The sequence below is a fragment of the Carcharhinus amblyrhynchos genome, chromosome 27 (genome assembly GCF_965287045.1).
Source record: "Carcharhinus amblyrhynchos chromosome 27, sCarAmb.v2.hapA, whole genome shotgun sequence".
NCBI lineage: Eukaryota > Metazoa > Chordata > Chondrichthyes > Carcharhiniformes > Carcharhinidae > Carcharhinus > Carcharhinus amblyrhynchos.
The window spans coordinates 34567607-34589476 of NC_137350.1; the positions used below are offsets into that span (position 1 = coordinate 34567607).

At 44.9% G+C, this 21870-nt stretch overlaps 1 protein-coding gene across 2 annotated transcripts in view; it reads left to right on the forward strand.

Moving 5' to 3' along the window:
* LOC145358980 (plexin domain-containing protein 1-like) overlaps window positions 1-21870 on the forward strand; it is a 304814-nt gene that overhangs the window by 103401 nt on the left and 179543 nt on the right. For both annotated transcript variants that reach the window (XM_080213338.1, XM_080213339.1), the window contains exons 3-4: window positions 12823-12966; window positions 14709-14778. In XM_080213338.1, coding sequence (XP_080069464.1) covers window positions 12823-12966; window positions 14709-14778 — 214 coding nt within the window. The remainder of the gene's footprint in view (window positions 1-12822; window positions 12967-14708; window positions 14779-21870) is intronic.

The window sequence follows — 21870 nt, forward strand, 5'->3', positions numbered from 1 at the left end:
AAAGTTGGTGAGAGTCGTAGCTGACATGCTAAATTTCCTTAGTCTTCTAAGAAACTAGAGACGTTGGTTTGCATATTGGTTTGCAGCACTGCCCTGCACTTCTGACTGTTGTGACGTGGGATCTGTTACATCCAGCTGACAGGTCCCACATCCCATTTGAATGATTCCACTTCCGACGATGTATCTTTTCTTCAGCATTGGGAGTGTCAGCCGGAGTGATGTGCCGATGCCTCTGGAGTAGGACTTCAACTGTCTGTGAACAAATCCTTGAACAAGAATGCCACTGGCAAGCAGGCTGGCGCTGAACCACCAGAGTGAGGTCTATACAGCCTGACGTACCTGCTATTAGTTCTTTGAGTGAAAATGACCCCCATTAGGATTTATCCCCGCCATTCGCAGTAAAGCAGCACGGCCCATGTATTTTCAATCACAATTAACATCCCTTTCAGGAATGTGATCCTCGTTTTCAGGTTATTGGACAGCACAGGAGCCCATACCAAGCTGTGATACAACCAGAAAGAATGCTTTCTGTGGTGCGTCTGTGAAAGTTGATGAGAGTCGTAGCAGACATGCCAAATTTCCTTTGTCTCCTGAGAAAGTAGAGGCGTTGGTTTGCATATTGTGATTAAGATAAACTCCAAAATGGATCATTTCTACAGGAGTTTGTTTGTGGAGAAAACCGTGTTTGCAGATGGTGTCTATTAATTAATAAACACAATCTCTGCCATTCACATGCGTTTTTACTACAAAAACTCAGAACTTTATTTGGTATTCATGCCAGTGTTGACTGTGGTGGGGTGCCAGAGATATTACAGTTCTACTAAAAAACCTGTTTTTGGCTCACGTTTCGTTTCCCTGCGTGTAATAAAAGAAGCTGCCTCCGGCGTCTCTCCCTCCCACGTCCCAGCCACCCCCCCCTCTCCCCCTCGTCATACTGAGGGGCTGCCAACCGTCCAAGACTGCACTGGAGTCTCCATCATAAGCTCCATCTCCAGGCCAATGCTGCTGGCATTCCCAAGGGGGAAATTAGCATGCTCAATAACAATAAAATGTGTTTTTGTTTCATTTACTTTGAACTTTCATTAGTTACAAAAATATTGGAGAGTCAACAAAAAAAAACTGCTTGACAGTCCAGCAGCAGTCGATCAGGTAATTAGGAGCCAGTTTGCTGTTCGAATGTTGTAAAAATGGAGAGGCACCAGGAGGAGTTATTCTATTCGATTGTGGGGTTCAGGTATCACTGGCTTGGTCAGCATTTATTACCCTTCCCTAATGGCCCTTGAGAAAGTGGTGGTAAGCTGCCTTCTTGAACTGCCGCAGTCCCTGAGGTGTGGGTAGGGGGTTCCAGGATTACTCAGAACATTGAATACAGGAGTTGGGACGTATTGTTGAAATTGTACAAGACATTAGTAAGGCCACACTTGGAATACTGTGTGCAATTCTGGTCACCCTATTAATGAAAGGATATTATTAAACTATAAAGAGTGCAGAAATGATCTACTAGGATGCTACCGAAACTTGATGGTTTGACTTAAAAGGAGAGGCTGGATAGACTGAGGCTCTTTTCCCTGGAATGTAGGAAGCTTAGAGGTGATCTTATAGAGGTCTATAAAATAATGAGGGGAACAGATCAGTTAGATAGTCAACATCTTTCCCCAAAGATAGAGGAGTCTAAAACTAGAGGGCAAAGGTTTAAGGTGAGAGGGGAGAGATACTAAAGGATTCAGAGGTGCAATTTTTTTACACAGAGGGTGGAGAGTGTCTGAAATGAGCTGTCAGAGGTGGTAGTAGAGGCGGGTACAATTTTGTCTTTTAAAAAGCATTTAGACAGTTACATGAGTAGGATGGGTATAGAGGGATATGGGCGAAATGTGGGCAATTGGGACTAGCTTAGTAGTTAAAAAAAGGGCGGCATGGATATGTTGGGCCGAAGGGCCTGTTTCCATGCTGTAAATCGTAATGACTCTATGACATCCAACCAGGGAACCACAGCTGCCATTGTGTATCCATGGTGCAGGAAGTCATCTTTTAAGATGGGTAGGTTGTTGATCAAGTGGGTGCTTTGTCCTGGATGGTGTTGAGCTTCTTGACACAGTGTGTAAGCACTGCTGCCTCACAGCATCAGGAACCAGGGTTCAATCCTGGCCTTGGGTCTATGAGGAGTTTGAACATTCTCCTTGTGTCTGTGTGGGTTTCCTCCAGGTGTTCTGGTTTCCTCCCGTAGTCCAAAGGTTTGCAGGGTAGATGGATTGGCCATGCTAAATTGCCCCATGGTGCCCCAAAATGTGTAGATTAGATGGATTAGCCATAATAAATGTGTGAGGCTACATTAACAGGGAGCAGGCCTAGGTAAGATACTCTGTTAGAAGTTGGTGCAGATCGATGGACGTGCACTCATCCAGGTGAGTATTCAATCACATTCCGAACTTGTGTCTTGTAGATTGTGTACAGGCTCTGGAAAGCCAGGAGATGAGTTACTGACTGCAGTATTCCCAGTCTCTGACCTGCTTTTGTAGCCATGTGGACAATGGTGGGAGCATGGGGTTGTTGTGGGGGGGAGGTGGGGGGGGGGGGGTGGGGGGTGGAGGTGGTGTTGGAGGAGGGGAGGGAGGGATGGCAGGGCACTCGGAGGCACACTGCCAGAAGGATGTGGAAGCTTTGGAGAGGGTACAGAAAGGATTTACCAGGATGTTGCCTGATATGGAGGGCATTAGCTATGAGGAGAGGTTGGAGAAACTTGGTTTGTTCTCACTGGAACGACGGAGGTTGAAGGGTGAGCTGATAGAAGTCTACAAGATTATGAGAGACATGGACAGAGTGGAAGCTTTTTCCCAGGGTGGAAGAGTGAGTTACTAGGGGGCATAGGTTTAAGGTGCGAGGGGCAAGGTTTCAAGGAGATGTACATAGCAAGTATTTTATACAGAGGATGGTGGGTGCCTGGAACTCGCTGCCGGGGGAAGTAGTGGAAGCAGATACGAGGCATCTTGACAAATACATGAATAGGATGGGAATAGAGGGATATGGACCCGGAAGGGGAGAGGTTTTTAGTTCAGTTGGGCAGTGCAGGCTTGGAGGGCCGAAGGGCCTTTTCCTGTGCTGTCATTTTCTTTGTTTTTTTTGTTTCTTGTTCTTTGAGATCATGTGATCAAGTCTCCAGGATTATGTCCAACCAGAGTTGGCAATGGCGACCAGCCCCCCTTCCCCAAGCTCTGGAGCAAAGAAACTCTGAGCATTTTTAAAATAAATCGCCTTACTGATGGACACATTCACAGACTCTAAAACTGCTGGGGATTAGCTGTCAGCTGTGATGCTGGTGAGATCGGAGGAGTCTCTGCAATAAAGAGATTGAAGAATGTAAATGGCAAACTGACGCAGCCAAAAAAATCCAACATGAAGGTGGAAAAGTAAAATTTCCCCCAAAAAATAAGAACTCTGAATTTGGCCGTATGCCTGTCCTCAGATGAGATGAGTCTGAACAGATGGCTCGGAAGAAAATTATGCTTTTTTTAAAATCAGAGAATTAATCTCTTTCCAATTACCTCCTGGGCACATCTTCAGGCCAATGTGTATGTTGTTAACTCTCTAAGTGCTAAAGCCTTGATTTTACTCTTCAGGCAAGATTAGAAGGTAAAGTTGGCATACCCCAGGATTCTATAGGCTGCATTCCCTTTTGAGGGGGAAGAGCTGACTGGTGGTGATTTAGAAACATAGAAATCATAGAATCCCTAAAGTGCAGAAGGAGGTCATTCAGCCCATTGAGTCTGCACTGACAACAATCCCACCCAGGCACTATCCCCACATATTTACCCCTCTCATCCTTCTAACCTACTCATCCCTGGACGCTAAGGGGAAATTTGACACGGCCAATCAACCTAACCTGCACATCTTTCTGATTGTGGGAAGAAACCGGAGCACCCAGAGGAAACCCACGCAGACACGGGGAGAATGTGCAAACTCCGCACAGACAGTGATGCAAGCCAGGAATTGAACCCAGATCCCTGGAGTAGTGAGGCAGCGGTGCTAACCACTGTGCCACTGTGCTACCCTGCAGAAGCAACAGTAGGCCATTCAGCCCTTCAAGCTTGCTCCATTGTTCATTTTGATCATGGCTGATCATAAAATTCAATATCCTGACCCTACCTCCAGCCGCCTCACCCCCCCTCCCCCCCCTCAATATCTATTGATCCCTTTAGCTCCAAGAACTATATCTAATTTCTTCTTGAAATCAGACAGTATTTTGGCCACCACTACTTTCTGCGGTAGTGAATTCCATACATTCACCACCCTCTGGGTGAAAAAATTTCTCCTCACCTCAGTCCTAATGTGAAGATCACCATACCTCAGGCAAGGAGCAAGGTTGAGAAGGTGAGCTCTTCATGGAAATATTACTGCCCAATGAGCCATTAGTGGGTTTTAAAGCAATTAAAAGGCTATTTCCACTGAGGCCTGAATTTCTGGTTCCCTCACCAGTGGGTTTTAGGCAAAGACGGAGGTGTGGAGGGGGGACGAATGGGCATCCTGTTAGGTTCTCACTTTCCCAGACTTCTCAGCAATTTACTTTGGGGCTGGTGAGGCCTTCGACTGACTGTTCACCCCAGTTGAGATCCTTACGTGACCAATTATTGACCACTCGAGGTCTGTTTCCTGTCCAGCATCAATTTTTAGGCTGATGGGAGGGGTTGCCAGGTGGAGGGGAAATCCAAAAATAATCGGGTTCAGGCCTCGGGCAGAAAGGTGGGAGGGGGTTGTGTGGGGGGGTGGGGGGGGCTGTGTTTCCTCGGCACCTCCATCAGAATCCCCCTTTTGATTTTGGGCACCCTCTTCCTTAAAGTGCAGTAACCGCTGGTACCTCCCTCTGTACGTCTCCCGGCCATTCCAGCGACACCCCAATCACGTATTTTTGCCCCTCCCCAGAAACTCACCTTTTCCTCGAATTTGGAGACGTTGGCACCAGGCTCTGCTTGCAGTCCCAGTCCTGTCCACTGTAGCCTCTGGCGCTGCAGAGACTAGACAGCTGTCACCCAGTCAGATTGTGCTCTCCGGGAGAGGGCGTCATCCTGGGAGAAGTCCCGCCAGCAGCTAGTTAGTGTGTATTGGAGCGCGAAACGGCTGCGAGGTGGGGAGTGTCAGCCAGAATGTGTTCTATCCCGAGTCTTCGAATGGCGAGACAGAAAACCTCGCCGTCCGAAATATCCTGGCCCTGGTTTTCTGAGGTTGGAATATTGCATGATTTCAAGCATCGACTTGGAACAAATCTATGGAGCCCACTAGTGGTCACGGACGAGGATTTGGGGGACACAGGGATGAGGCCAGTGGGTGGTGATGACAAGGAGGGAGGAAAACTCCATAAACCAAAATTAAAGGGATGGAATGAATTAAAGGGAAGTGTCACATTTAGCCAGCAAAAATTCCAAACATCTTTTGAGATCCTCAGAAAACATCTCACCCAAAATTGATCAAAGGTCAAAGAGTGAGGGGAGTGGAAATGAAGTGGAGAATTCTCCCCAAAGGACAGACCCATCCCAAAGGCAAATAACAGAGCAGTTTAAAGTTTATTTATTAATGTCACAAATAGGGGTACATTAACACTGCAATGAAGTTACTGTGAAAATTTCCCACACTGTGGTGCCTGTTCAGGTCAATGAAGGAGAATTTAGCACAGCCAATGCACCTAACCAGCACATCATTCGGACTGTGGGAGGAAACCGGAGCACCCAGAGGAAACCCTTGCAGACACGGGGAGAATGTGCAGGCTCCACGCAGTCAACTATCCAAGCCAGGAATCGAACCCCGGTCCCTTGGTGTTGTGAGGTAGCAGTGCTAACAACTGTGCCACCAGAGAGAGTTCTTGGATGCAGACGTGATAGAGAGGTGGAGACCTTTGGGGAGGATGGGGGAGGGAGGGGGACTGGGGTGGGGGAGGTGATTTTCCAGTACCTGATTTCTCATTATTGGCTACTGAAGTGATTTAGGATTCAGAAATAAAAAGAGGAAGTTCAAGAGGGATGAATTGGAGTGAGCGAACTTAATGTCAAATCTGGTACAGAAAGGGAAATAGAGAGGCAGAGAAAAATCGGATTAACTAAAGAAATGGGAGAAAGCATCAAACTTCAGGATAAAGCACATGAATGAACAGAGAGGAGTGGCAAACGGGATAATTGGTCAGAATTTTAAAAATGGATAATGGATAATGGCTAAAAGGTTAGTCAGGAGAAAGAAATTAGAATATGAGAGGAAGCTAGCTAGAAGTGTAAACATGGATAGCAAGAGTTTCTAAGGGTGTTTAAAAAGGAAAAGAGAGAAGTAAAGGAACTATTCAGCCTCTAGAGAGTGACAATGGCAAGTTAATAGTAGATGATAAGAAAATGGTGGATGAAATGAACAAATATTTTGCTTCTATCTTCCTGTAGGTGATATAAAGACCATTTCAGTAATAGTTGTAAATGATGGGGTGGAAGGAGAGGGAAATTTGTGGAAATTACAATCACTAAGGAAGTGGTATTGTACAAAGTATTAGAATTGCGGGCTGACAAGTCTCCAGGTCCAGATGGACTTTATCCTAGGGTCTGAAAAGAGGTAGTTAATGAGGAAGGAGATGTTAATTTTCCCAAATTTGCTAGGTTCCAGAATGATTTCATCAAACTGGAAAATAGCAAAAGATAACCCCTCTATTCAAGAAAGGGGAAAGGCAGAATACAGGAAATTATAGGCCCAAGTTAGTTTGATGTTTGTCATGGAGAAAATGTTAGAATTGGCCATTATAGAGGTTATAGCTGGCACTTAGAAAAATCTAAGTTAATTGGGAAAAGTCAGCATGGTTTTGTGAAAGAAAAATAATTTGTAATGAACTTATTGGAGTTTTTGAAGGAATAAAGTTCTGTGGATAAGGGGAGCCTGTAGATGTGCTGTACTTGAATTTTCAGAAAGCATTTGATGAGGTTGCCGCATCACAGGTTATTGTGGAAAATAAAAGCTCGATGTTGGGGTAATATATTAACTAGAATAGAAAATTGGCTGGCTGGCAGAAGACAGGGAGTATGCATAAATTGGTATTTTTCTGATCAGTAGGATGATCTGAGTGGGATCCCACAGGGATCTGTGCTGGGACCTCAAATTTTTCCAATTTACATCAATGTCTTAGATGAAGGGAGTGAGAGCATGGTAGCTAAATTTGCAAAAGACACAAAGGTTAGGTAGGAAAGTATGCTGTAAGGCGGATATAAGGAGGTTGCTGATGGATATAGATAGATAAAATAAGTGGGCAAAAGTCTGGCAGATAGAATATCATGTGGGAAAATGTAAAGTTGCTCACTTTGGCAAGAAAAATGATATAGCAAAGTATTATTTAAACTTAGAACAACTGCAGAATTCAGAGGTGTGAAGGGACCATAATATTCTACTGTATGAGTTAGCATGCAGTTCAGCAAGTAACTAAGACTAATGTAATCTGTCTTTTATGATGAGTGGAATCAAACATAAAAATAAAGATGATGTGCTTCCGTTACACAGGGCATTTGGGAGACCACATCTTGAATATTCTATGCAGTTTTGGTCTCCTTATATAAGGAAGGATGTAAATGAGTTGGCAGTGGTTCCAAGGAGATTTAGCAGACCAATACCTGGAGTGGGAGGGTTGTTTCATGAGAAACGAATAGCCACTGGAGTTTAGAAGAGTGAGGGGTAACTTGATTGAAGTCTAGAAGATCCTGAATGATGTTGATAAGGTGGTCATAGAAAGGATCTGATGAAGGGCCATCCATTGAAACATTGGCTCTATTCTCCCTCCACAGATGCTGTCAGACTTGGTGAGATTTTCCAGCATTTTCTGTTTTTGTTTCCGATTCCAGCACTAATTTGCTTTTATGGGAAGGATGTTGCCTCTTGTTGGCGAGTCCAGACCAAGGGGGCGCTGTTTTAAAATTAGGGATCGGCCTTTTAGAACAGCGATGAGGAGAGCAATTTTTTGTCAGAGGGTTGTGCAATTTTGGGACTCCCTGACTCAGAAGGCAGTGGAGGCGGGGTCAATGAATATTTTAAATTCGGACAAGTTATCAGGGATAGATGAGAATGTGGATTTGAAAAACAAACCAATCAGCTACGGTCTCATCAAATGGTAGAGCAGACTCGAGGGGGCAAATAACATTTAAAATCTAAAGGTGAGGTGCCTGAAGATTGGAGCATAGAAAACGTTGTGCCTTTGTTTAAAAAGGGCTGCAGGGAAAAGCCTGAAAACTGCAGGCCAGTGAGCCTAGCGTCTGTAATGGGTAAATTATTAGAAGGTATTCTGAGAGACAGGATCTAGAGGCATTTAGAGACGGAAGGACTGATTAGGGACAGTCAGCGTGGCATTGTGAATGAAAATTCATGTCTCATGAATTTGATTGAGTTTTTTGAAGGGGTAACCAAGAAGGTAGATGAGGGCAGTGCAGTTGGCGTTGTCTGCATGGACTTTAACAAGGCCGTTAAATGGCAGATTCAGTTTAATTTAGGTAAATGTGAGGTGATGTATTTTGGTAATTCAAATCAGAGCAGGACTTACTCAGTTAATGGTTGGGCATTGGGGAGAGTCCTAGAACAAAGAGATCTAGGAGTACAGGTTCATAAACCCTTGAAAGTGAAATCACAGGTGGACAGAAGAAGGCATTCAGCATGCTTGGTTTCATTGGTCAGAATATTGAATATAGGAGTTGGGACATCTTGTTGAAGTCGTACATGACATTGGTAAGGCCACACTTGGAATACTGTGTACAGTTCTGGTCACCCTAATCGAGAAAGGATATTATTAAACTAGAAAGAGTGCAGAAAAGATTTACTAGGATGCTACCGGGATTTGATGGTTTGAGTTATAAGGAGTGGCTGGATAGATCGAGATTCTTTTCCCTGGAATGTGGGAGGCTTAGGCATGATCTCATAGAGGTCTATAAAATAATGGGGGGCATAGATAAGGCAGACAGTCAACATCTTTTCCCAAAGGGAGGAGTGTCTAAAATTAGAGGGCATAGGTTTAAGGTGAGAGGGGTGAGATACAAAAGGATCCAGAGGGGCAATTTCTTCACTCAGAGGATGGTGAGTGTCTGGAACGAGCTGTTAGAGGCAGTCGTAGAGGCGGGTACAATTTTGTCTTTTGAGACGCATTTAGACAGTTATGTGTGTAAGATTAATATAGAGAGATATAGGCCAAATGCAGGCAATTGGGACTAGCTTAGTAGTATGGACAAGTTGGGCCGAAGGGCCTGCTTTCATGCTGTGAACCTCTATCACTCTATGATACTTCTACCTGAAGGAACGAGTCTCCACAGTTCAAATTGTTCATTAAGTGGACCAGATGGTTGGATTGGAAGTTGCAGAATCATAGAATGTTAGCAGTGCAGACAGAGGCCATTTGACCCATTTAACCTATGCCAGCTCCCTCCAGGGCAATTTAGCTAATCCCACTCCTCAGTCGTTTCCCCAAAGCCCTGCATTTTTTTTTTCCTTCTTGGTAGTTATCCAGTCGGGTTTGGAAGCTGTAATTGAGTGGGCCTCCACCACCCTTGCAGCATTCCAGATTGCAACCGCTTGCTGCGTGAAAAGTCATTAACAGTTATTGCATTATTAACAGTGTACTTCTGCTGTTAATTACAAGATATAAATTTCTGTGGTGAGTTTAATGGTCTTTTGAGGTGCAGAACCAGCAATTTCTTAAAAATAACTGGAGGCGAAGGGCATGGAACGGTTTGTACCAAGCAAGTGTTGGTCAATTCACACCAAGGCTTGAATGTTTTTTGGATGGAGGGGCTGGACCCCTGCCGCCCGGAGAATGGGAACACAGGAATACATCCCTGCCAATTCCAACAGGACTGCTGCCATTTTATTTCTCAAGTGAGCCTCTGATTGGGACTTCGGGCCCTCCTTGGAAAGCTGTCAGCCTATCAGCGCTGTAGTGGCCGGAAGAGGTACTGCAGCTGTATGGTGTGCCTCGGGCTAAGGAATTGGTATGGATATAAAGGGGAGGGGAGGGGGAGGGAATGCTTTGGGGGAGTTGTGAGTAGGGTAAATGGGTTATCAGTGGAATAGGTCCAGTGGGGGGAGTGGAAGGAAGTTTCCTGACCCTGAGGGGAGGGCGTCTCCCCACCCTGACCTCTTCCCACCCAAGACTGAGGTCCTTACATTTTTCTGTTTCTCACTCTGAGATATCTGGTGCCCACCATTTCAAAATTGAGGTAAAAAAACCCTAACCATTAAACGGCCACTTAAAGACCTTAATGTTGGGGGAAGGGTGGTGGGCTTCCTATCAAGGCCCTACTCAACCCATTGTAAAAGCGTGTCTGGGTCAAGGTGGGCAGGATTCCCGGGGGAATACTGTCCATGCAATTTCACACACCCCCAGCCCCCCTTCAAAATCCGCTGGGGGTGGAGCGTAAAATTCGGGCCCAAGTTCTGGAGATTGACAGCCTACATGACAAAGCTCTGACGAAGGGTCATCCAGACTCGAAACATTGGCTCTATTCTCTCCCCACAGATGCTGTCAGACCTGCTAAGATTTTCCAGCATTTTCTGTTCTAGTTTCAGATTCCAGCCTCCGCAGTATTTTGCTTTTCATTTACAGTCTAACTGCCCCGAGTGGAATGGTTGAGTCGTACAATGTTATTGGATTGTAATAAGGGTCAAACACAGCCTTTCACACCAGTACAGCCGGCAGTGCTCCCTGTTTGTTAAGGGACTTCCGTCCTCAATCCAGGAAACCTGCCAATGTGATTTCCCTGAGGGCACTCGTGTGTCATTGTTGGGAATGGTTTTCCTCTTCAAGAGGGCAAATTGAATAATGTGTCTGAAAACAAAAGTGGAAAATTACACCCTTTAGAAGTTGGGACATTTGTTTTGTCTAGAAGTTCTGATAAATCCTGTGCAACATTGCCCGACTGTACTTGTTATCTTGGGAACTAACCAGAAGAGGGAAACTTTTAACATGAAACATCCGTGAATAAGAACTCATTCTTAAGCATTCCTGAAATTAATTTTCATTCACTAGAGAGGGAGACATAAATTTATGTTATGTAAATAGGCCCCATGTTTGTTCATTGTATACTAGGAAACCAGAGAACATATCGAAAGGTTAGAGGCGAAGGAATGTCCTGGATGGGGATAGCTTGTTTTAGATTTGCCAAATCTGGGAGGTTCCAGTGCCTCTGGAACACCAAATGCCGCTTTTTCCAGCAGGGATTTGATTGTGTGCCTCTGACCACATTCCTTAATCCCCCTTGGCTGCTGCCTTCTGATAATCCAAGCTTTTTGTTGGAAAATGCAACCAGTAATAGTCCCATTTCTGTGTGGTCTTGAACTCTCTACAATAAATGTACATTGGCACAGACTCCTTCCTAACGCTGCCCCAGCTCCCTGTGCCCAACTGTGTTTCTTGATAAGGATGAGGATTCAGGGCGCTGAGAAATGTTTACATTTTCCATGGAAAATACTTCATCCTGATTATTTTCTGTAGCTTTATAGCTTCATAACAGAGAGTTTTCAGGCTTAAAATTCCAGAAAAACCCAGCGCCATGTGGAGGGGAGATTGGCTTCAGCCTATTTTCAGGCCCCACATGAGTCTTCGCTGGGGAACTGGAGACCCAAAGCTCATCCATAATTCTGTCTCGGGCCTGATCAGCATACTTCAGGCAAGCAGCGGACATCAATCAAGCATCTGGAGGTTGCTCACTGCTGCAGAGGTCCGATTCAAACCCTTGAGTGGGTTCTGGTGAAAGCAAATGGGAGGAGGTGGGCTGCGGAGGGAGGGGGAGGAAATCAGGGGAGTTGGGTGGGGTGTTGCTGGTGGGTGCTGATGACTTGCATTGCAACCTGGCAATGGTGCAGTGGAGATAGTTAGATTATCAGGCAGATCGTCAGAATCAATTAATTTTTTTGCCCCATCACTCTCCACTTCCAAGATTATTCAAAGTGATATCCTTATTGGTGGAGGTTTTCAGTCTAAAAATTCTTCTCTTCATTATCTCAAATGGGTGACACCCTAATTTTAACTACCAGTGCCCCGTAGTTCTGGACTCAGCCACAAGTGGAGATATCTTTTCCACATGATACCTTGTCAATACTGTTCAGGATCTTATATACTTCAACCAAGTCACTCCTCAATCTTCTAAACTGCAGTGGAAACAAGCCCAGTTTGTCCAACCTTTCCTCATAAGACAATCCACTCTTTCCAGGTGTCAATCCATTAAACTGGACTATGCAAGGAAACCGGAGCATTTGGAGGAAACCCATGCAGACATGGGGAGAACGTGTAAACTCCACACAGACACTCACCCAAGGGCGGAATCGAACCTGGGTCCCTGGCTTTGTGAGGCAGCAGCTTCTCATTTTCTGTCTTCCTCCCTTCTTGAATAGAGGTGTTGTCTTCTGCTATTTATCAGTCCCTTCCAGAATCTAGTGAATTTTGGAAAATTAACACCAAAGCATCTTCTCCCTCATTAGCTACCTCTTTTAAGACCCTAGATTGAAGTCCATCAGGACTCAAAGACTTATTAACTTGCAGCTCTATCAGTTTGTTCAGTACTACTTCCTTAGTAGTTGTAATTTCATCATGTTCATCTCTCCTTTCCACCTCATGAATTACAGTTAAGAACATAAGAATATAACAACAGTTATTATTGGAATGTTTTTTGTATCTTCTATGAAGACAGGTGCAGGCGTACATCAGTGAAATATTGAAGCATAGCCAATGAGAACATCAACGGGCAAAAATTGGGATTAGAAGAGGGTTTGGAAACATTCAGATTCTTTGCAGTGATGATGGAGGTTTTCTTGGCTGTAAATGATATTATTGTGTTTCAGGAAGACCACCATAACTACTATATATCCAGAAGCTACGGGCCAAATGACTCCAAAACGAAGGAACTCTGGGTTGACTTCACAAAGGTGGACAAGAGCAAAGTGCGAGTGCATGGAATTCTATCAAACACACACCGACAAGCTTCGGTAACTTCGGATTTTCCTTTCTCATTCCTGGAAAGGTTGCGTGTAATCTGCTTCATCTTCCATTCCCAACCTGATATGTTGTTTTTGAATTTTACTGTTGTTTCATTCATCACAAAAATTAGATGGCACAGCTGAGTCGTAACTAAAGCTAAAGCACAGATTGACCTGAGTGCCTGCCTTCTTGTAAGAACTTCAATGTTGAAGTTTATTTTACTGGTCAGTAATCATTACTTACCTGTTCAAATGCTTTTTTCAATTGAGAAGCTGATGTGAAGGAGATCACCAGAAAATCACAGAATCCCTACAGTGCGGAAGGAGGCCATTCAGTCCATTGAGTCTGCACCCACTCTGTGACAGAGTATCCAACCCAGGCTCTATCCCTGTAACCCCATGTATTTACCTTGATAACTGCCCAAACCTACGCATCCTGAGACACTAAGGTGCAATTTAGCATGGCCTGTGGCATATCTTTGGACTGTGGGAGGAAACTGAAGAACCTGGAAGAAACCCACGCAGACACGGGGAGAATGTGCAAACTCCACACAGTCACCCAAGGCCAAATTGAACCCGGGTCCCTGGTGCTGTGAGGCAGCACTGTGCCACTGTGCCAAGAGATATGGGAGAGACAATGCGATGCATCAGGAAATAATGGGTTATTGAGGCCAAGCCCAGGTGGTAAGCTGTTCCAAAGAATGGTACCTACCCAATATCCAGGATAGCAATAACATAATGTCCTTTCACTTTGTACTTTCTTCCTCTGCTAACCAAATCAAACACTCTGTTTGCTTTCTTAATGCTCGGATGTATCTTAAATAACATGACCTATTTAACTTTCCGAATGGTTACATCACAGGGCTTTCAGCCTCTAACTACCCAATTCCCACAATCTTGTCATTGGTTCTCTCAGCACCCATCTGCCTATGCCAATTTGAAAGTTACTCTTCCTCATCCAGATTCTGGCTTTTATATCTGGAGGCTAGAATGTAATGAGAATGAAGTTATGCTACAGCTATACTAAGTCCTAGTTAAACTTCACCTGGAGCACTGTAAGAAGGAATACTTTGACGGAACACAGTAAGAAGTCTCACAACACCAGGCTAAAAGTCCAACAGGTTTATTTGGAATCATGAGCTTTCAGAGCACTGCTCCTTCATCAGGTGAGTGATGAATCTAATGAAGGAGCAGCGCTCCGAAAGCTCGCAATCCCAAGTAAACCTGTTGGATTTTAAGCTGGTGTTGCGAGACTACTTACCGTGCCCACCCCAGGCCAACGCCAGCATCTCCGCATCTTGGAGGGAACACAGTATAGGTTTAATGGAATGAATTGCAGAATTGTTACAGCGCAGTAGGACATCAAACAGCCTGTTCTAGCTCACTAGATCAGCAGTTCACCCAATGCTATTGCCCTGGCTTGCCTTGGTAATTTGTACTGGGGGTAATGCTGGAGGGTCGGCAGCCACTCTGAACTGCATTAGACTTGGAGAAGGGTCCTGTTGGTGTCAGAGACATGAAGGATGCGGTTAGTTGGACCTCTCGTTGTGAGTTGCATTTGGTAATTCAGGACTTGACTTCCTCCACATCCCTCAGTTAAATTAAGAATCGTCCAGTGTTCAGTCTAGTTTCAGCTGAAGACAATAAATATTTTAAACATTGGGCCACATTGCCTGATTAATGCTTTGCACAGACTCTTGTGTTTATGCTGCTGGTGATGAACACACTTGTCATTTCATTTTTTTCCACAGAGGGTGATTCTGTCCTTCGATTTCCCTTTCTATGGCCATTATTTGCGCCAGGTCACCATAGCAACAGGAGGTAAGTGGCTCGTTCTGCCGACAAAAGAGTACATTTGTCACGATATCGTTTGTTGCGAGGAATCAGAATTCTGCTGTCAGTTGCAGGAGGGAAATGTAGTTTAGTCTCTCCCAGTGATGGCGGGGTTACTGAGTGTTGATGTGCTGTGTAGACCAATTCTGCTTCACAACAGTTACAGTTGGGGTGACTTCCAATTGCCCCGAAAGTCCGCAAAGCCACCTGAATCGTTAAAGGCCTGTGCCGGGACGCTCTTTCCTATTTTGGCCTTACTTAAATACTGTCGGTAAACCAAACGACCATCACCAAAACCCACTCCTCTCCCCAAGTCCCTGCTCCCCCTCTCAATGGATTTGGGGAGGGTGTGAGCTATGTATAAGAGGTCAAATTTCCACCCCTTTGCCAGATAACTCAATACAATCTCAATAGATAATTTATTTTAGTACCCTGGAGGCATGTGCCAAAATTGTGATGATGACAGAAATTAAACAGTTCATAACATAGTTAATGACACTCGTTAAAATAGAAATAAAGTCTAAATGAAAGGATTGCACAGATATGAACATTTCAATAGGCGGATAATTATAATATATTGCAAAATGCAGACCTCCTTAATTTACAGAGTGAACGGTTCACTGCATTCCGCATTTTGGATTTAAGTCCATTAATTATATATTATCAGGCTGAGTTCATCAAATTCTCAATTATTTACATGCAATTAATGGGGTTTCTAACGTAGAGGTTTTGGCTGTCTCTGTTCATCTGTTCATTCTACAAAGGGTCATCTGGGCTCAAAACATCAGCTCTTTCCTCTCCTTACAGATGCTGTCAAACCTGCTGAGATTTTCCAGCATTTTCTCTTTTGGTTTCAGATTCCAATGTCCACAGTCATTTGCTTTTATACATTCGACATCTTGGGTGCAATTTTCCAGGTCCGCTGCGCTGCTTGGGTAGTGCAGCAGGCCAGGAAATGTCAGCAGGAGGGAAAAAAATGGGATTCACGACCAGCATCTGCCTGGGCGTGATCTTCCTGGTCCATTTTCTTGGATCCAATCGGTCTTGCTCCAGGGAACAGGCTGGTTACAACATGTAGAAGCTGCTCTGCATCTAATTAATGAGCCCCAGGCTCAATTATCCAGGTTTGCTAAAATTTCTGATCCCAGCCAGTGGAGGTCCATACCAGATTGCAGGGATGCCAATAATGAAGGAAACAACACTGTTTCCTGCATGAGAAGAGAATGATGAATTGGTTGGCAAGTAGACCCTGATTAGTAGAGGTATCACCATAGAAAATGTACCAGGGAACAGTTAACCGCCAAGCTTTTGTTCAAATTCAAACCAGGCAGGTCGATTGACTGGTTAAAGCATTGCCACGGGAATAAAGCAGGGAATGGCTGTTCCCCAAAGCCTTTGTTTGGTTGGAAAAGATGCAACGTGTGGCCATGCTCCTTCTGTCTGCACAGGACAGGGCCCTGTGTGTGTAAATATATGCAGCTTCCAGCATTCATGAGTGAGACACTCTGTGAGGCTCATTGGCTTTCAGTGTAATTTTTAACACAATCAGGATGGTTTAGCAAGCGCTGTCCAATCACAGAATCACATCTAATGTACACTAATGTACACCATGGGGGTGATTTTACCATTTTTCATTCTGAATGCTGGGTGGACTTGAAACTGGGAGAGTTTCAGATCCAACTTTTGGGCGTATTTTCAACTCTCCACACCTCCCCCCCCGCGTCTCCTCCCTGCACCCCCCGTATGCACTCTACCTGCAAAAATATCAGCAGGCCTGTCACCCGCTGAGGAGATCAAGTCGACTGCTCCCCGTTCATGGGGAGCATTTGTATCCATCGCTGGCACAAACCTTTCCCGGCGAGGTCATTAAGGGGGGGTGCGGTAGAGATGGGGGTTTTGGGGGGCAAGCCCAGACGATTGAGCGCCGGGCTCGCTAAGCAGATGTAAAACAGCGTTACAATAAATTTAAATACGTTAACCTGCCTCTCGCTCATTTCCAGTAAGAGGCTGACCAGGCTGGAAATTCACTCAGAGGGGGGTGGGTGAGTGGAATCGGCTGCCATCGGTGGTGGTAGAGGCTGAGGTCTTTTAAGAGACTTCTGGATGAGCACATGGGATTTAATGGGATTGAGGGTTATAGGTAGGCCTGGTAGGATAGATATGATCGGCGCAACTTGTGAGCTGAAGGGCCTGTTTGTGCTGTAGTGTTCTACGTTCTGTGAAATCCAGCACTCATAAAATGGCACCAATCGTGCTGGAAGCGGGCGCAATGCCAATGGTAAATTTGCCCCCTATGTTTTGATTTTGCAAGCACGAGTTGGTTGAGTACGATCTGTCCTTTGCCAGTTGCAGGGACGAGTTGTTTGATACGATCCGTCAGTAGTTGGGACTGACCTGGCATCACATCAGCACTGAAATTCATATAGCACATTATTCAATTGTGTGATCGTCAAAACGTTTTATCAAAAATATTTAATTTGCAACAATTGTGCATCAATTAAAGAAGCAAATGATTTTTTCAAAAAGTCATTTCCAGTGGTTAGTACTGCTGTCTCACAGCGCCAGGGACCCGGGTTCAATTCCACCCTTGGGTCACTGCCCCTCAGAATCTGCATGTTCTCCCCGTGTCTGTGTGGGTTTCCTCTGGGTGCTCCGGTTTCCTCCCACAATCCAAAGATGTGCAGGTTAGGTGGAGTGGCCATGCTAAGTTGCCCCAGCGATGTATGTTTTGGCAATGGTACACGCACAGAGTTACTGGGGATAGGGTGGTGGGATTGGCCTGGGTAAGATGCTCTGTCGGAGATTCGGTGTGGACTCGATGGGCCGAATGGCCTGTCCCTGTGTTGTAGGGATTCTGTGATTACTCACAGCGGGTGAGCGGACACTCCAATTAAAATGCTGCTTTTTGGTGATGAGCCAGTTTCTGATTGAAATTGTACCAGGTGAACACAGTTAAATATCATGAGGAGTTATTGAAATGATTGAGGTGGTCAAGATTGTGACGGGCAGGGACGGCGTGAATCGGGAATAGCTGTTCCTCTCAGTTGAATGGTCGGTTACGAGGAGATACAAGTTCAAAGAGAGGGATGGGAAGGTTTAGGGGAGAAAAAGACTTTTTACCCAGAGGGTGGTGAGGGTTTGGAATGCACTGCCAGGGAGGTGGAGACGGGATGCCTCACATCCTTTAAAAAGTACATGGACGTGTACTTGGAATGCCATAACATTCAAGGCTGTGGGCCAAATGCCAGCAAAGTGGGATTAGATGGGCAGGTCAGGGCCTTTCATGTGTCAGTACAGACTCGATTGGCCGAAGGGTCTCTTTTGCACTGCAGGATTCTGTGAATTCTTTCTAATGGAAATGAGAGAAGATAAGCAATGACATTTTATTACGATGCAAATCATATTGGTTCATGGAAGATTTCACATTCATGATTGTGTTAATAATTGTGAGCAGAAACTTGAACAGAAATGTAATTGGTGCAATTTAGATGCAAATCCCCAATTGCCCAAAGAGGAAACTCTACCCCACACTTTTTAAATGAATCCTTTTGCCCGGAAAGAAGTGAGTGGGTGCCAGGTTAGAGTGGTAGGTGTGTGAGGGGGGTAAGGCAGTGGATAAGTGGGTGATGGAATAGGGTGGGTCAGTAGGAGTGATCATGGGTTAGTCAGGAAGGGTCGGGGTGAATAATCGGATCAAATTGGCAGTTGGGTGGGGGAGTCGGGGGTTAGTCAGCTGAGTGATCAGTGGGTTAATCGGTTGGGGGGGGTGGAATTGGGATTGGAGCAGGTGGAGGTATTCAAGTAATCTAATGGGGAGTCAGGGGAGTCAGTAGTAGAGTTACCCAACTCGGAGTCAGAACTGCTTTTAATCCTTCCAATCTTTCCTGAGGAACTATTCTCGTAAGTGAGCCGAAACCACCCAAAGTCTCTGGCTCTAACTCAAGATTCCAGACATAGAGGAGTTATAAGACCTTAGGACCATAAGACATAGGAGCAGAATTAGGCCAATTGGTCCATCGAGTCTGCTCCGCCATTCAGTCATGGCTGATATTTATCTCATTCTCCTGCCTTTTCCTCATAACCTTATTAATCAAGAACCTATCTATCTCTGTCTTTAAAGACACTCAATGACCTTATCCATCAGAAGTCCAAATTTCCCAGCTAATTCCTGTATAGTCAGGGTGTGGGTACTTCTGAGGGGTTCCCCCAGTGAACCTTGGTTGGGAGGATGTGGTTATTTCTGGGGTATGACCATCTGGACATCAGCGATCCTGCAGTAGTGTTCTTTCTGAAGTCACTGTTACAGTGCACAAACTGAGAAGAATTAATTCATTCTGTTGCAGCAAGTTGGAATTTGAATGGAAACGTCAGAGTGTTTGTGCTAAAAGCATTGGTCAGTTTTAACCTGTGCACCTGTAAATGGATCATACCAGAATTGAAGTTTAGGACATGCATGTATTAGAGGGAGTGCAGGAGAATCATAGAGCCTCTACAGTGCAGAAGGAGGCCATCTGGCCTACCCAGGCCCTATTCTCGTAGCACCACATATTTTCCCTGCTAGCCCACCTGATACTAGGGTCAATTTAGCATGGCCAATCCACCTAACCCACACATCTTTGGACTGTGGGAGGAAAGTGGAGCACCTGGAGGAAACCCACACAGACACGGGGAGAATGTGCAAACATTCAATGACCCGAAACCGGAATTGAACTCGGGTCCCTGGCACTGTGAGGCAGCAGTGCTAGCCAGTGTGCCACCGTGTGGCCCATTTACCACAGAACATAGTTTCCAGGTGTGCTAATGGACTGATTTTCATCTGATCAAAACCTGGTCACATGGAGTTAAATTGGACCCACATCTCCACCTCGTACAAAGATCAACATGCAGCCAAGAGCTCGGGTTACACTTGAAATCTTTCACGTGCTGTCCCATATATTTCTCCTAACAACATTGCCACAGATCGATAATGTCTGGGAGCCTGACGCTGTGGGTATAAATCGGTTTAATAGCTACAGAATAAACACTTTAAACGGATTATTAACGCCAAATGCTGTTTCATCTTGTTTCATTGCTGAATTCAGTGGTAAATATATATTCATCGTTTTAAAATCATATCTTGCATTTTATTCTAACACCAAAGTCGTCTTGTTGTGCTTTGGATTTGTGCAAAATTGGTTGAGATTCCACCTCAGTTACTGTCAAAGACCCAAAATGAAGGTCAAGCCTTCGCCAAGTTTGAGACAGTATCAGGTTGAAAAGAGGAGAGAAAAGCTAACCTTAAACGCCCAGGATAGTGACATGAAGATTGCATTTGAAAAGACTGTTGATTGTAGGAGGAGCAGAATAGTGAATGAGTTCCATTATTTAAACATCCAGAAAAAGAATGAATTGGCATTAGGAGATGTCATCATGACCCCTGAGATGCAGAGCAAAAAGAACATTGCAGAATTGTTATGGCTCGAAAGGAGGCCATTTGGCCCATCATGTCTGCACCGGATATCCAAACAATTTGATTTGATTTGCTTTGATTTTGATTTGATTTATTATTGTCAAATGTACTAGTATACAGAGAAAAGTATTGTTTCTTGCGCACTCTACAGATAAAGCATACCGTTCATAGAGAAGGGGAAGAAGGAAGTGCAGAATGTTATGTAAGAGATTGAATTAAAGCATTGTTAAAGAGTTTAAAAAGTTAGAATAAGGTTTTAGAAACATAGAACAAGAATAAAAGATAGAATTTGGATTTGGGTCACTGTCTGAAGTTTGCACCTTCACCCTGTGTCTGTGTGGGTTTCCTTTGGGTGCTCAGGTTTCCTCCCACTGTCTAAAGGACGTGCAAGGCTAGGTGGATTGGCCATGCTAAATTGACCCTTAGTGGCAGGGTAAATATGTGGGGCTACAGGGATAGGGACTGGGTAGGATTGTGTTTGGTACAGAATCAGTGGGCCAAATGGCCTCCTTCTGCACTGTGGGATTCTATGACTCTAATTAGAAAGTATGCTGGGCGCAGCTTGCAAGAACTCTCTCGCTCCGATACATCTTGAGCAAACAAGCAACGTGAATTAGTACCATTCCCCTGCCTTTTCCCTGTATCCCTGAACATTTCTATTCAAGTAATTATCTAATGCCCCTCCTGAATGCCTCAATTGAACCCGTCTCCAACACACTTCCAGGCACTGCATTCCAGACCCAAATGACCAGCTGTGTGAAAAAATCTTTTTCTCACATTACAAAACGGCACAAAATTTTGGGAGAGGGGGTGAACGTTCAGAGTAGGAATGGTCTTGGCAGTAGCAATAAAGACAGGAAGGAGTGCAGAGTGATTGGAGATCAAGACCTGAATTCCCCAGCCCTTCACACCAGCAGGATTTTTCAGTCCCGCCGCAACAAACAGAGACTTGGTTGAGCGCCAAATTCTCCATTCCTGCCAGCAGTGGAAGCAGGGCGTGATAGGCCAGAGAATTCCGGCCCAAAGCTGAAAGGATTGAGTATCACGACAGCAAGCTGGCTTTCTCCCCGGCTAGGAGCAGAGGAAAGTTAATAAACGAATTTTCCTGACATGATTTGGGAAGAGATTTACTCATCACGGTGGGGAGGTGATGGTGTGGTAGGAATGTCACTAGATAAGTAATCCAGAGATCCAGGGGAAAGCTCTGAGAACCTGGATTCAAATCCCACCATAACAGATGATGAAATTTAAATTCAATAAAAATCTAGAATGATGACCATGAATTGATTGTTATATAAACCCATCCAGTTCACTAATTTATTCTGAGAGAAGGAAATCTGCCATCCTTTCTTGGTCTGACCTACATGTGACTCCAGACCCACAGCAATCTTGTTGAATCTTAACTGCCCTCTGAAAAACTCCAAGCAAGACACTCAGTTCAAGGGGAGTTAGGGATGGGCATAAATGTTGGCCCAGCCAGCAACACCCACATCCCCTGAATGAATAATCATATAATCCCTACAGTGCAGAAGGAGGCCATTCAGCCCATCGAGTCTGTACTGACAACAATCCCTCCCCAGCCCTGTCCCCACAACCCACTCCCCACCCCATACATTTACCCTTCTAATTTT